This window comes from Schistocerca cancellata, chromosome 1 (assembly GCF_023864275.1).
Source record: "Schistocerca cancellata isolate TAMUIC-IGC-003103 chromosome 1, iqSchCanc2.1, whole genome shotgun sequence".
In the NCBI taxonomy this organism is placed as follows: Eukaryota; Metazoa; Arthropoda; class Insecta; order Orthoptera; family Acrididae; genus Schistocerca; species Schistocerca cancellata.
In genome coordinates, this window is record NC_064626.1 from 476,198,525 (window position 1) to 476,215,650 (window position 17,126).

At 40.0% G+C, this 17,126-nt stretch overlaps 1 protein-coding gene across 1 annotated transcript in view; it reads left to right on the forward strand.

Moving 5' to 3' along the window:
* Window positions 1-17,126, forward strand: part of LOC126177352 (pleckstrin homology domain-containing family D member 1-like) — a 200,263-nt gene that overhangs the window by 63,705 nt on the left and 119,432 nt on the right. The window contains exon 7 of the mRNA XM_049924449.1: window positions 12,206-12,378. Coding sequence (XP_049780406.1) covers window positions 12,206-12,378 — 173 coding nt within the window. The remainder of the gene's footprint in view (window positions 1-12,205; window positions 12,379-17,126) is intronic.

Below are 17,126 nucleotides of genomic sequence, written 5' to 3' on the forward strand. Positions count from 1 at the left end.
TCCCTATCAATACTGTTTCCTGCTCCACCCACTATCACAACATGATCCTGCTTTGTAAAACCCTTGCACGATGATCCTGTAAGACAGGTAAGGGAACTGTGTCTGGTCATGCGGTACTGAGCTTGGGCAGATGGACATTTTTATTAATTTCCATTGTTTCAAGGTAGTTTACCTTCCTTCCTTCCTTCCTTCCTTCCTTTATGGATAATATTACTTATTGCACCTAGTAACAGTGGCCTTCTATAAACAAATAGTATTCAAAAGCAGAGTCTTCTTTTCTAAGTTTACAACTTTTGTGGTGTTCTTTCAAGTGAGTGCTTGTAGACCTGCAAGACTGACCTATATATAATTGGCCACAATTAAAAGTAATTAAATATAGTCCTCTCTTTTCCAAAGCTGGAGTACTGTCTTTACCATTGGGCAGAAAGTGCCCCAACAGTGTTGTCTAAACTATCTTTTAAGTTAGTGAGTGCTTCACTTGTTTGTACACATAAAATTTAAGAGTTGTAGAAAATCTATATTTGAAGGAGAAAAAGCAACCATTCACCATACAGTTGAGACATTATGTGGTCAACAAATACATAAAGAAAGAAATTGTTACTAAGCATCCTATAGGATGAGTCTGTCTGCTTCAACTGCAGAGCAGTTCTGTGCTTTACCCTCTCAACCACTCCTTAGAAACCTACCAACAACAATACCTCCATTTTCATCACTTGCATCCTTTTCATGCTGTAGCTGCACATGCGCCTGGTTCTCTCACCACTCTCAAGAACCAGCCGCAAGGAGCCCCCCCCCCCCCCTTTCCACCCCAATTGCCCAGTATCACCCCTCTCCCTCCCATCTCAACTCCCATGACCCATTACCACCCCATAGTGGAATAACTAAACCACATCCTCCACCTCTGCTTTGACTATGTTTCATTGTGCCCTGAAATGAGGATTGACGTTTCTAAAATCCTCCCCATTCCTTCCAGAGTAATATTCCACCGCCCATCTGATCTATGAAATATTCTGGTTCATCCTAAAGCCATAATTATTCCCAATCCATGAGTGTTATTCTTGTAAAAGACTTAGGTGTAAAACCTGTCCCATGCTCCCAACCATTACAGTCCATTCTAGTCCTGTCATAGTATATTCTGCTCCATCAGGGACAGGGCTACCTGATGCAAGCCACATCATATACCAACTTTAATGTAACTTCTGCACTAACTTTTATGTGACATGATCACCAACTTAGTGGTAGAGCATGTTACTAAGCACAACATGATCAGCTTCAGTGCCTGCGTCACGGTCTATGCCATTCTGTATTTCCCCCACACGCCCTCTTCTGGATAACATAGATGGGAATTCTCCGTACTATATGCTTTTCTGTTCTGTGGCCTTCTTGGCCTCAATCTCCACTATCTCACTGTCACACATCCACAGCCATAAGTAGTTGAAGCCAGCTATATTAATGATAACGATTTGCAACCTTGTTTATTCTACATATTCTCTTTGTTTTATCTGCAAATTGCCCTTTTTTCCATAAAGTAAAACATTCATCAATCTGAATGTTGGTTTGATCGACCCAGTGTTTTACTGAGTTAGGGCCTTATGAAATGGATCAGCTCTAACCTTCTACTGACATGAAAATTGGCCCACCCAATCATTTGTGGGAACTTGGAAGTTAAATGAGGAATATGAAAAAATGTGCATATTGGGATTTCCCTCAAATGCAATTCACGGTCAGAATTAAATACATGTAAGTTTCAGAAAAAGCCCCAGAACCAACAAGGGGATAGAACACAAAACCTCTTGAATTGTCTGATAACTCATTGATCAACCAGGATATACTTTTTCCCTGTACCTGGTTTTATTAATGGCTGTAAGAGCTTCACTACATTTCACAAAACAACATTCCATTTGTGTGTGTGTTTATGTTTGTTATATATTATTTTGCTCTCTGTGTTTAAATAGCATTGTCTACAAAGCATAAAAATGAAATGGACACTTCATTGGAGATACAGTTCATATCAATACCCCTTTGTATTGTGATATATTATGAAATTTTGAACATATGCAAGTGCCATGATAAACACTTATTGTTATCATCACTTGTAGGCTTAATTGTAATTGTGCTTTTTTAAAACCTTTGAGAACAGTAGGCCTATCCTCGCTCAAAACAATCATTCTCTAATTTCATTGTGAAATCATGTGAGAAATATGTTATTTTTGAGAAATTTTGGATGCTTACAAAACCATATTTTCGTAAGTTAATAGTACTAGTGTCTCCTGGATACGTAACTTACTTCATAGCAAATTAGTGTTTGCAGTTCACAACTACGGCCAAAAAATGCATCACCCTGGAATTTCAATGTATATAAACTGAAATAAATGTGTATTTTTAAGAATTTTTTGTAAGCTACCATGAAGCAGGCAAAAAGGAATACAAACGTCTCAAAAATGAGATCGACAGGAAGTGCAAAATGGCTAAGCAGGGATGGCTAGAGGACAAACGTAAGGATGTAGAGGCTTATTTCACTAGGGGTAAGATAGATACTGCCTACAGGAAAATTAAAGAGACCTTTGGAGATAAGAGAACCACTTGTATGAACATCAAGAGCTCAGATGGAAACCCAGTTCTAAGCAAAGAAGGGAAAGCAGAAAGGTGGAAGGAGTATATAGAGGGTCTATACAAGGACGATGTACTTGAGGACAATATTATGGAAATGGAAGAGGATGTAGATGAAGATGAAATGGGAGATACGATACTGCGTGAAGAGTTTGACAGAGCACTGAAAGACCTGAGTCGAAACAAGGCCCCCGGAGTAGACAACATTCCATTGGAACTACTGACAGCCTTGGGTGAGCCAGTCCTGACAAAACCCTACCATCTGGTGAGCAAGATGTATGAATCAGGCGAAATACCCTCAGACTTCAAGAAGAATATAATAATTCCAATCCCAAAGAAAGCAGGTATTGACAGATGTGAAAATTACCGAACAATCAGTTTAATAAGTCACAGCTGCAAAATACTAACACGAATTCTTTACAGACGAATGGAAAAACTAGTAGAAGCTGACCTCGGGGAAGATCAGTTTGGATTCCATAGAAATACTGGAACACGTGAGGCAATACTGACTTTACGACTTATCTTAGAAGAAAGATTAAGGAAAGGCAAACCTACATTTCTCGCATTTGTAGACTTAGAGAAAGCTTTTGACAATGTTGACTGGAATACTCTCTTTCAAATTCTAAAGGTGGCAGGGGTAAAATACAGGGAGCGAAAGGCTATTCACAATTTGTACAGAAACCAGATGGCAGTTATAAGAGTCGAGGGACATGAAAGGGAAGCAGTGGTTGGGAAGGGAGTAAGACAGGGTTATAGCCTCTCCCCGATGTTATTCAATCAGTATATCGAGCAAACAGTAAAGGAAACAAAAGAAAAATTCGGAGTAGGTATTAAAATCCATGGAGAAGAAATAAAAACCTTGAGGTTTGCCGATGACATTGTAATTCTGTCAGAGACAGCAAAGGACCTGGAAGTGCAGTTGAACGGAATGGACAGTGTCTTGAAAGGAGGATATAAGATGAACATCAACAAAAGCAAAACGAGGATAATGGAATGTAGTCGAATTAAGTCGGGTGATGCTGAGGGAATTAGATTAGGAAATGAGACACTTAAAGTAGTAAAGGAGTTTTGCTATTTGGGGAGCAAAATAACTGATGATGGTCGAAGTAGAGAGGATATAATATGTAGACTGGCAATGGCAAGGAAAGCGTTTCTGAAGAAGAGAAATTTGTTAACATCGGGTATAGATTTAAGTGTCAGGAAGTAATTTGTGAAAGTATTTGTATGGAGTGTAGCCATGTATGGAAGTGAAACATGGACGGTAAATAGTTTGGACAAGAAGAGAATAGAAGCTTTCGAAATGTGGTGCTACAGAAGAATGCTGAAGATTAGATGGGTAGATCACATAACTAATGAGGAAGTATTGAATAGGATTGGGGAGAAGAGAAGTTTGTGGCACAACTTGACCAGAAGAAGGGATCGGTTAGTAGGACATGTTCTGAGGCATCAAGGGATCACCAGTTTAGTATTGGAGGGCAGCGTGGAGGGTAAAAATCGTAGGGGGAGACCAAGAGATGAATACACTAAGCAGATTCAGAAGGATGTAGGTTGCAGTAGGTACTGGGAGATGAAGAAGCTTGCACAGGATAGAGGAGCATGGAGAGCTGCATCAAACCAGTCTCAGGACTGAAGACCACAACAACAACAACCAGTGCTCTTTGCATAATCTAAGAGTAATTAGCAATAAGTTGGTGTTTGTGATTTAGTTACTGTAGCAGATATTCTAACAAATATATTGTGTTAGAGCAAGTTTTCCCATAAAGAGGAGTAGCCATATGTAATACATATATAATTTGCATTTATCATAAAGTAAATCTGTTTTTGGGTTTGTTAACAAGTATAATTAACCTCAAATGTTTAAGGAAATTAGTAATTTTTACCATAGGCTTCTGTGTTGCCTTAATAGAATTCTCATTCTGTATATTTGCTTCAATGCCTATAGGGAATTGTTAGCTCAACAGATTAAAAGATGATCAGCAGGCTTAATTTAAAGTTATTTGTTCACTGCCCTGCAATACATTACACCAGCCAAAATGAAGCCCGACTGTGAATGCTTTTCTCGAAAACAGGATGAGTTGGTTGACATTCATAAGCAGCTGGAAATCGCCGTGACTTCTGTCAAACGATTGGCAGCTGCTGTGAATCAGTGTGCTGGAAGAACTCCAGAGAGTCCTGTAACAAAATCGAAATAGTATGGGAAGTGATAGGGAGTGAGACTTGCCCCAGTAGGTTCCAAGACATTGTTCTTGATAGTGAAGGTAGACAAGTACAAAATCAAGAGACTACGGTATGGCAAAAAATTTTAATGAGCACTTTTTAAGTGTTGCTTAGAAAACAGGACACAATGGCTCCTTAGAAGAGGCCTTAAAAATACTGACAGGTCATTTCCCAAATTCCACAGAGCAGGTATACTATGTGATCAAAAGTATCCGGACGCCTGTCTGAAAATGACTTAAAAGTTCGTGGTGCACTCCATCAGTAATGCTGGAATTCAGTATGGTTTGACCCACCCTTAGCCTTGATGACAGCTTCCACTCTCGCAGGAATACGTTCAATCAGGTGCTTGAAGGTTTCTTGTGGAAGGCAGCCCATTCTTCATGGAGTGCTGCCCTGAGGAGAGGTATCGATGTTGGTCAGTGAGGCCTGGCACGAAGTCGGCTTTCCAAAACGTCCCTATAGGATTCAGGTCAGGATACTGTGCAGGTCAGTCCATTACAGGGATGTTATTGTTGTGTAACCACTCCGCCACAGGCTGTGCATTATGAACAGTTGCTTGATTGTGTTGAAAGATGCATTCACCATCTCCAAATTGCTTTTCAACAGTATGAAGCAAGAAGGTGCTTAAAACATCAGTATAGGCCTGTGCTGTGATAGTGCCACACAAAACAACAAGGGGTGCAAGCCTCCTCCATGAAAAAGACGACCACACCAAAACACCACCATCTCCGAATTTTACTGTTGGCACGACACACGCTGCAGATGTCGTTCACCAGGCATTTGCCATACCCACACCCTGCCATCGGATCGCCACGTTGTGTAGCTTGATTCGTCACTCCCCACATTTTTCCACTGTTCAATCATCCAATGTTTACACTTCTTACACCAAATGAGGCATCATTTGGCATTTACCGGTGTGATGTGTGGCTTATGAGAAGCCGCTCGACCATGAAATCCAAGTTTTCTTACCTCCCATGTTATTGTCATAGTACTAGCAGTGGAAACTGATGCAGTTTGGAATTCCTGTGTGTTGGTCTGGACAGATGTCTGCCTATTACACATTACGACCCTTGTCAACTGTAGGCGGCTCTGTCAGTCAACAGATGAGGTTGGCCTGTACATTTTTGTGCTATACGTGTCCCTTCACATTTCCACTTTCCTATCACATTGGAAACAGTAGAACCAGGGATGTTTAGGAGTGTGGAAATCTTGCACACAGACGTATGACACAAGTGACAACCAATCACCTGACCACATTCAAAGTCTGTGAGTTCCTTGGAGTGCCCCATTCTGCTCCCTCACGATGTCTAATGACTACTGATGTCACTGATATAGAGCACCTGGTGATAGGTGACAGCATAATGCACCTAATATGAAAAGTGTATGTTTTGGGAGGTGTCTGGATGCTTTTGATCACATATTGTAGGTATTGCCTCCATAACAGTACAGGGAGCAAGATTAACCATTATTTCTTTAAAAAGCAAAAATTCAGTTGGTGATGACAACATCTCCAGCAAACTGCTAGAAGCCTGCTGCAATCAGTTAAGTGAAGTCCTAGATCATATATTCAAATGCCTCTCTGAAACGAGGTATCTTCCCTGACAGGATCAAGTAGGCTATTGTAAAGCCCCTCTACAAAAAAGGTGATGCCTCAGATGTTCATCCTAACTCTCGTTTGACTACATTTTCTAAAAGACCTCAAAAAATTAATACATGGTAGGATAGTCATTCACCTAGAAAACTTTGGAATAATTGTTAACAACCAGTCTGGATTCACAGAAGGCATCTCCACAACCGAAGCTATATTTTCATGTACCAATAACATTTTGGAATGTCTCGACAAGAAGACTTTACCTGTGGGCTTTTTTTGCAATCAGTCAAAGGCCTTCAACTGTGTCAGTCATAGAATACATATAGAGAAAGCATGCTACTTTGGGCTCCAAGGACAAATGGGCAACTGGGTCAAATCATATCTACAGCGCAGACAACAGAAAATAGTGTTAGATGATAACACTGCGCAGGTAGGAGGGGTAGATTCTGACTGGGGAACAATAAATTATGGAGTTCCACATGATTCTGTCTTTGGTCCCCTTTTATTTCTCATTTATATCAATGACCTGTCTTTGTCCAAGCAAGCAACTTTACAATGTTTGCAGATGACACAAATATTGTGGTAGACAATGACATCCCCTGACTTAGAATTAAGTGCCAACCAATGACTTGAGGACGTGCCAACCAATGACTTGAGGACATTCTCAATTGGTTCACAGTAAATTTTCTATCAATAAATCTCAGCAGACTCAGTTACACTCATTTCAATTCTACACATAAAAGCCCACAGGAGATAAATGTTGCATATGAGAACCAGCAGTTACAGAGGGTAGGTTGTTTGAAATTTGTGGGCATAAATATAAATAACAGGTGTAATGGGGAACATAAAATCCACCAAACCCTGAAAAGGATTAGTTCAGCAACATTTGCCATCTGGATAATCACCATAACTGGAGACATTAATGGACTCAGGGTGTTTGTCGATCCTCCTAAGCAACACGTTTGAGGTGCTGTCCTTCACTTAAACTGAGCCAGTAGGTGTCACTTCACCTGTTCTGGGGAAATCTGTTTTGTCCAGTGTCAAGTGAAGGCAGATGCAAAAGACTAAGTGTTTGTTTATTGTTGGCAGTTAAAATGTATGGTGAACGATGGTATTCCTTAGGGAAATGGCATGAAGGGACATGAAAGGACACCAGGTGCACTCAGTGTGTGAGTGCGCGCCAGGGGGCCCCATTCAACGTGTTGAAGAGGCTGTTGTTCCAGCAGCCATTGAAGGAACAGACTGCAACCAACTGCAGATTATGGCGCATTTTGGAACAAATGATGCCTTTATGCTGGGCTCCAAGGTCATCCTTAGGTCATTCCAGTGAATGGCAGAGAAGAATGAGAAGACAAGCCTTGTGCATGGAGTTTCGACAGATCTCACAATTTTCAGCATTTTCCCCAGAACTGATTGTGGCCCTTTGGATCTGAGTCAAGTGGAAGAACTGAACCAGAGACTTCAACAGTTCTGTGACAAGCCAGGCTGTGACTTTCTGGACTTGGCCCATGGGTTTGAGAACTTAGGCTCCTCCTAAATGCATCAGGTGTGCACTACACATCAGAGGCCGCTACTCCAGTAGCTGACTGTGTGTAGGGTGCACACAATGGTTATTTAGATTAGGCAGCTCTCCATACAATCCAGATAACGATAGCTGCAGGAAACCCATAAGTATCAATGTAAGATTGAAAGAAATGCCTCCCACAAGTGAGAGGATTAAAATTCTAATGGTTAAATACTGAAGCATTTGCAGCAAAGTGTCAGAGTTTGAAGCGCTCCTGAAAAGCAGTGAAGCTTACATAATACAACATACAGAAAGCTGGTTGAAACCTGTAATTGATAGCACTGAGATGGCTGGGGAAAATTTGTGTTTATTGAAATGATAGGGAAATGGAGGTCATGTGTTTGTCACCGTGGGCAGGAAACTCAAACCCACCTAGATAGAAATTGAGGCTGAATGTGAGATTGTTCGGACAAGACTCAGCATCAGCGATGAGCATAAAATGACAATTGGATCCATCTGTCACCCACCAGTCTCGTCTCCCACTGTAACCAAAAACTTTAGAGAATACCTCAGTTTGCTTGTACGTAAGTTCCCCAGTCATACTGTAATCATCATTGGAGACTTTAATCATACCACAATTAATTTGAAAAATTACAGTTTTGTTTATGGTGAGCATTATAAGACATCCTGTGCAGTTAGGAACCCCACCCATTATGGAAATATATGGGATCTAATAGCAACAAATAGACCTAACCTCTTTGAGGATGTTCACATTGAAATTGGTATTAGTGACCGTGACACAGTTATCAACAATAAGGAGAACTAAAACAAGCATAAAGATATTTATGTTCAGTAAACTAGATAAAAAATCAGTAGTGTCATATTTCAATGAGAAACTTGAAACTTTCAGTACAGGGCAGGAGCATGTAGAGGAACTATGGCTCAAATTTGAAAGAACAGTTGACCATGCAATGGATAGATATGTACCCAGTATAATAGTTCATAATGGGAGAGAACCTTCATGATATACAGTCACTGTAAAGGAATTTCTAAAGAAACTGAGATTACTGCATAATAGGTGTAAAGCAAAGCAGAGAGAGATGGAACATGTTTGTCTGTCAAAAGAGTAATGCATGATGCCTTCAATGCCTACCCTAGTAGAATGTTGTCAAATGATATTTCACAAAGCCCAAAGAAATTCTGGTTGTGTGTGAAGGCTGTTAGTAGATCCAAAGTTAGTGTACAGTCCCTATTGAATGATGCAGTAACTGAAATTTTTATTAGAAATCCTTTGTTTATAAAGGAAATGTTCCTTTACAAAAGAAAGCCCAGGAGTACTGTCCCAATTTAGTACCTGCACCACTGAAAAGATGAATGAAGTAAGTGTTAGTGGTGTTGAGAAACAGCTGAAGTCATTAAAATTGAACAAATATCCTGGGCATGGTGGAATCCCTATCACATTCTATAGTAAATTTGCAGCTGAGTTAGCCCCTCTTGTAACTATAACCTGTTGTAGATGCCTCAAACAAAAAACTGTGCCCAGTTCTTGGGAAAAAGTGCAGGTCACACCCCTCTACAAAAGGATAGTAGAACTGATCCACAAAACTACTGTTCAGTAACCTGACATCAATTTGTTGTAGAATCTTAGAACATATTTTGAGTTCAAACATAATGAGGTACCTTGAACAGAATGACCTTCTCAATGCCAAGTAGAATGGAGTCCGAAAACATCGGTCATGTGAAACCCGACTTGCATTTTTCTCACATGGTATATTGGAAGCTTTGGATCAAGGCAATCAGGTAGATGCTGTATTTACTGATTTCTGAAGATCATTTGACTTAATGCCACACCTATGCTTATTGTCAGAAGTACGATTATATGGGGTATCAAGTGAAATTTGTGACTGGATTGAGGACTTTGTGTCCTCTCTACCAAAGCCTGTTATCATGGATGGAGAGTCATTGTAAGATGTAGAAATAACTTTGGGTGTGCCCCGGGGAAGTGTGTTGGGACCCTTGCTGTTCATTTTATATATATTAATGACCTTGCAGAAACCTCAGACTTTTTGGAATTGATGCAGTTATCTATAATGAACTACTGTCTGAAAGAAACTACATAAATTTTAGTCAGATTTTTATAAGTGGTGCAAATATTGGCAACTTGCTGTAAATGTTCAGAAATGTTAAACTGTGCACTTCACGAAGTGAAAAAATGTTGTATTCCATGACCTTAATGTCTATGAGTCACTGTTCGAATCGGCCAACTCATCCAAATACTTGAGTGTAACACTTTGTAGGGATATGAAATGAAATGATCACATAGGCTCAGTCCTGAGTAAGCATGTGGTAGACTTCGTGTTATTAGTAGAATGCTAGGGAAGTGCAATCAGTCTATAAAGGAGGTTGCTTACAAATCACTCGTGCGACTGGTTGTAGAATATTGCTCGAGTGCATGGGACCCGTAGTGCATAGGACGAACAGGCGACATTGAACATAACTCAGAGAAGGGCAGTACAAATGGTCACAGGTTTATTTGTTCTGTGGGAGAGCATTACCGAGTAAATCTATTAGCAATGTTTCAAGAGCCAACTTCAAATGATGACTGTAGGAATATACTACAACCCCCTATGTATCTCTCACATAGGGATCGTGAGGATAAGATTAGAATATTTACTGCACGCACAGAGGCATTCAGACAATCATTCTTCCTGCATTACATTGGTGAATGGAATGGGAAGAAATCCTAATAACAGGTACAATGGGGATGTACCTTCTGCCAGGCATTTCACTGTTGTCTGCAGATGTAGATGTATATGAAAGGTGGTCTTGTAAATATGCTAGTTGACAAAAAAGTCAACCACTTGGAAGGGGTGGAGGAAACGAAATGAAGCTTCGCAATTTTTGAGAGAACTTGTGTTGGTATTTCAACGGCTACAAATCAAGTCAAACTTACAAAGAACATGGCATATAAGTTGACTTATCAGTGTGACATTGCACCTCTTCTGGCCTGGTTACATGCACTGTAGCTAACCCATAACTGTTGTAACTGGTCTTGATATCCTGGATACTGGCAATGGGGCAGAGCTGATTTCTGAGTTGGTCCCACATGTTCCATAGGGGCCACATCTGAGAATCTTACTGGCCATGTGAGTACCTCAACATCACACACAGTACATAGAGACATGTGCCATGTGAGGATGAGCATTATCTTGTTGAAGGATGAAACCATGGTACTGTTGCTTTTAGAGGTAATACATGAGGATGCAGGATACATGTGATGCACCATTGTGCCGTCAGAGTTCCTTGAATCACTGCCAGCCATATCCTGAAGTCATACCCAATGTCTCCCCACACCACAGTGCCAGGAGTAGCAACACTGTGCTTCTGCAAGACGTTGGAAGAGGGAACTTTGATCCAGGTTGCTGCCATACTCACTGACAATGGTCATCAGGGGAAATACAGAACCGCAATTCATCGCTGAACACGATGTAATGCCATTCGTCAGCATTCCGTGTTTCCGTACCATTCTAAATGCTGCTTTTTGTGTTACTGTGTTAATGGCAGCATACAGTGGGATGGTAATTTTGTAGCCCAGGTGCTGCTAGTCTCTGACCAGTGGTGCAGGATGGCACAGACTGTTACAAGGTGTCCATTACTTGTTCTCAGAAGGCAGGCACAGATGTGAAGTGATTGTGAGGGCATTATGATGTGCTGGTGCCAAAATATAGTAATCCTCCTTTGTGATGGTCAGATACGGTTGACTAGAACCTTGATGACAAATATGCCTGCTCTCATATTCCCATGCAGTCCAACATCGGGCCACTCTCACAACTCAATGCTCCACAAATCTGGAAGGTGAAAAATTCCCCACCTGGCCAAATGGAAACCAACAGCGAGGCCCATTTCAAACTCTTGTCGGTTGCTGATAACACTATCTTACATGATTATGCAGCATCTCTGTGTTTTTGACAGTGATCATTCACATCCGATGCTGTTTGTGTCCCTTATGTATCCTGTGAGCCCTGGTAACAACATTGAAAATAGTGCACTCTGGTGACCATTCTACTTGTCACGAGAACTGTATCTCATGTATACACATCTGCCTATCGTGTGTACATATGTACAAAGTTACATTGACATCTGACTATGATTTCTGAGTTTTTCACTTCAATTGACAGGTAGCTTATTTGCTGTTAGTACCACTGTACTGAATGGTCATTATGTAAGTGGTTGACTGTTTCTTTGAAATATCTTTTATGCATATGGTATTTTATGTCTTCCAGAAAAATCTTGCTGATTTAGAAGAAGAAAAGCTGAGAATCCATGAGCATCTGAACAGGAAAGACACAAATTGTCATGGAGAAGAGAAAGCAACGGAAAAGTTACATGAAGATTTACAAGATATTGAGGAAGAGACAAGATGCCTGTTGGAGGAAAAGACTGAAATTGAAATAAGGTTAGTCAATAAGATAACCTGCATGATTATGTGCAAATCTGTTTACATGGTGATGTTTTGAGGTATTCCTAATAGCCAGCCATAAAAGGTAGGTGTTTTGTGTGTGTGTGTGTGTGTGTGTGTGTGTGTGTGTGTGTGTGTGTGCGTGTGTGTGCACGCGTGCGCTTGCTTGCTTGCCAGGTGGTTTGTGATACAGCCCTAATATTGTTAACATGAAGTGTTGTGAAGTAATTGTGAGCATAGTTTGTCCTTATTCATCATTTAATATTTTTTCTGTAACATCCATTATTAAATTTGCTTAATATAATTTTATTTTCAACTTTGTGCAGCATTGTTGGATGATATTTACTCTTGTTATCTACCTTGCTTGTTTTACCAGTATTTAGGAAAGCCCAGTTTTTCATCAGGAATGATGCTCATTTGTACCTTTGCGGAGTGATATTTTTCTTTTTAAAATTGTTGGCAAATACTAAGTAGGATAACATAATACAGACTTCAAAGAAGTTCAGATTGTTAATAACAGGGTGTCTACGACCCGGGACAACCGGTAAATCTGGGAATAACCCGGGAATTTTTTCATCCGGGTGAAAACCGGGAATTTTTTAGAATTCTGGGAATTTTTCGTTGATTAAGTTTTCAGTTAATTTTTTTGTAATTTTGACTGGTAAGAACCAATACTCTAACTAAGGGATATTACTGTATCCCACTACTGCAGAATAATACTGCAGCGTTAAAACATGAACGAGTGAAAAAACAAAAATAAAACTTAAATTGGAAAGTAAATGCACCATATAAAATAACAAAGTGCTCGTACAAGCATCTGCCAACAGCAGAATGTGTCAAAGGCTTTGTAGTACTATTTCCCACTTCTGGCTACAGAAATGTGGCTGTTAGCTGTAACAGCAACCAGCCACATGGTACGTGGAAAAATTTTACTGGCGCGCCCAAGCTGCCAGATTCATGCGTGCGCAGGAGGCCCGGATCTAGTGGGGGGTGAGGGCAAACCGGGGTATCAGAACTGGCTGGTAATTTGGGGGGGGGGGAGGAATTTATATTATTGAGGAAAAAATCCTTGTTTCACAAGGCACCTAGCATCCAGCGCACGTCGGTCTATTGACACACTCCTGCTGGCTAGAACACATTCTAAGTTGATTTCTGAATGAATTATAAGTTGATTTTTGAATGTGTGCATATTGTATGTGATGCCTCTGCCAGGGGAATCGTCGTCACATCTAGAAACAAACTTTCCTGCAGACAAAACAGGACGAGGCTTTACGAGCTGAGCGAAATAAAACCGAACTGAAGAATGCCAAGTGCTGCTTGTTTATGTGGTTGATTCGGTTTGCGAATATTCAGCATTGTTATAATTACTAGGGAAATCCGTAGATTCAGACTACCAGAGTGGAAATAAATGACTAACAGGAATAACAGGTAAGAAAGATTACGTATTATCTTCTCGGTGTATCCAGGAAAGTGAAATTTTGACGGAAAAATGTTGGCCAGGTCGCTACACTAGAAAGGGCCAGTTGCAGTCCCCGGCTAGCAGCCGTTGAAGTCCCATTCTGAAAGTAGCGCGGGAAATGCATTGTACGAACTCGTAATAACAACTAACCGGAGAATAATCTCTGGATAACTAAACTGGTGATTGTGGCAGGGGTAGTAAAGTTAATCGGAGAATGATTTTTGACAGTGGTAGGAATAGTTACAGAATTAGTGATGATGAGACTGTTTGTTAGAATGAGGAAGGAGAAGAAACGGGGACACCACACAAATTATGGAAGAATATGACAATTCCAAATTTATACAAAAATTTCATTCTATTTTTCGACCTCATGCATGAGAAACTGGAGTGCATGAATGAAATATGAAACTATTTCCTAACGTAAAGCTTTTTGCTTTTAGTAGGCCAAATAGGTATTTCGTATTGGTACTTCATGAATTATTTTGTTGTATTATAAAAATGATCATTATTGCCAGAACAGTGTCGCGCATTTGGTGTGTGTTACAATTGCTACAATATTAGAAAGGCCTATTTTGTTTTATCTGGCACACAGTGACAAAATAGACGTAATCAGATCGAGAAACCACACCAGTCTTGGGTACTATATTAACAGCTTTTTCAGTATTAGACAAAGACATTTCCATTTTTCACGTAGCAAAATGTTTGATGAACTTTGATAAGGTAATAGTTCTTTCGCAGAAAGGAAAGAACACCACGTAAAGCTGTATAAAGCTGTAGCAAGATTATAGAGAAAAACCGCTAGGAGCTAAGGATTGAAGAAATGTGTACTGTCTTGTCTGTCTCCTGTCTTTACTGGTTTTAGGTATCCTATATTTAATTTTATGTTACGCAGAAGAGCAGTCATTAGTTGACAGGCAATAAAGAGTCCAGATTTTCTGAAGAGTACTTGTTCTCCCGGTTACAAATAATCCTATACAATACTAATTGCGAGGGGTTGGGCAGAATGTCAAACCGGCCGACTGGGAGCAGGATAGGCACTACAGGACATATTAATTTCCACTCTCCTGAAATAGTTTGATGGCATCCTTTACAAAATATACGCGTTTGAGTTCCACAGAGCGAAATATAGTGACGTGCACTGTAAGAATGTTGTTTGAAAAGGCGTGTCCCTGGACTGCACACATAAGACCAAATAACGTGTCTTACATTTCCTCGAAGACATATGGTTTTTTTTTTTTTATTTTTTTTTTACGTTCTGATGTGTAGAGCAGTCTGAGTTATTGTTGGAGGGGGGGAGGGAGGGGGGGGAGAGGGTGTAGTCTCCATGTGACCCATGTTTACATTTAGTGATTAGCTATCAAGTGAATTAAAATATATTCACATAATTACGGAAGCCTGAAATATGTTACTAGTTTCAGATTTTATTTTATTTCCACCTTTCTGACAGTCAAGCATTAATTGTCTTGCAGAACAATAAAGTTATTTTTGTCGATTTGCTAAAGAAATTGGGCTTTTATCAGGGTTTCCTGCTGAGGCAGTGACTTTATTTGAAACGAAGTGTTTAATTCCACACTATTGGCTAGTTTCAACTGTTCGCTGCGTTTCAAGAGCACGTTTTCATCTTATAGCACGTATGGCATTATGCCATAACAAAGAACCAAACATGAGATAATACAGTACTGGTACTCGAAGAAAATTTACGTCCCGAAAACCAAAATGAAAAGTTTCATATCAGGTCGTGGCCTACATCATTCGGAATCTGGACATACGAATGTGCACTGTAAGGCGAACTATGCATTTTAGTATGGTTCACAAAATTCCTACGCTCTTGGAGTGTCCTCTGATGTCTTGCTTCTTTTATGACAAGATGTAAGATCTTTTAATGTTTTTCACATACGAGCATACGGGCTTCCTACGTCACTATAGCTGCGCAAGCGCGGTGACGCCTCTTACCTGGCGCTGTCTGGCAACTGCTGAAATGAATCTATTTCTAACAAGTCGCGGGAAAATATTGCGAATTGTTGTTTGAAAAGCGTTATTTTCAAAGTAAATTTCCTTTTACGCAAGATGAACTATGTGCGAGAATGTATGATGAATTTCCTAAATCTCTTTAAAAATCAACTCTTTGATGACGAGCCATTTAGAAGAATTTCTTGCCCAGATGATCAGAGTTTTATGTTGGTATTAAAAATTTTACTGGCGTATTTGTGTGATGTATCTTAAAGTGTAACATGCGCTAAGCAAATCAACAATACCTGTGAAAGCTTAGCTGCTCTTGTAGCTTATTACTCTTCAAGAAAAATATTATATGCGAAAGCTTTGCTTTTCTTGTAGCAACGCTATGTATATTAATTTAAACCATTAAATTTTACTGTTGGTGGAATTCGAATTTATACTTTCATAATACGAAAATATGCAGCCTACATGTTGCTGCATATCAAAGATCTTTCCAAAACGTGTTTTTATGACCTGAGTTTCGTTTTCTAAAGCACCGGGAAATTCTACACTGCTGTATAAAACCATATTCATTCAAAGGATACGTTTTACAGTTCCAAGGGAAAGTATACTGTCATTTAACACGGAAAAAGTGTATTTTCACCCAGGAGAAAATAAAGTTTTGACTGGGAGATCCAGGAAAAATCCGGGAATTTCTTTTCCTTGTCCGTGTGTACAGCTTGTAATAGCAAACCATGAAAACATGCAGCATCCATCCCCATTTGTCCTGATAATAGTGGTGACACTTCTCAAGATATTGAAATTATTGGGGAGTTATCTGGATCTGTGATTGTTCCTCTCAATTCAAAGAGATTAATTGAAGCTTGGTTAAAAGCTCTCGCATCTCACTTGATGACAGCCAAGAAATACACAAAGGGTTGATGTCTGGTGGCAGGGGATGACACCCAAGCACAGTCTTGTTTGAGGAGTGTTCCTCAAACTGCTGTGGCACAAGTTGTTTTATTGATGATGCAAATTACCTAGTGATGGCCTACTCGAACACAACAAATGGATGCACATGTAGGTCCCTCTGTCTTCTAACAGTGAGATGAGATGCAATAGCAAAAGTATTACTGACACCATTTTGTTCTATACAAACATTACCAGCAAGAGAGAACCTCCACCATCTGTCTGAATGTTGGTATGCTGGCAATCATGTCCCATTACCTTGTGTGCCTTTTGATGTATTTGTATTGTCATTGATGTTTACTAAAGTGAACCTTGACTCATCAGTCCAAGTGACCTACACCCAGGCTGATGAAACTGTGTACTTGACAGATGCATTTTAAGT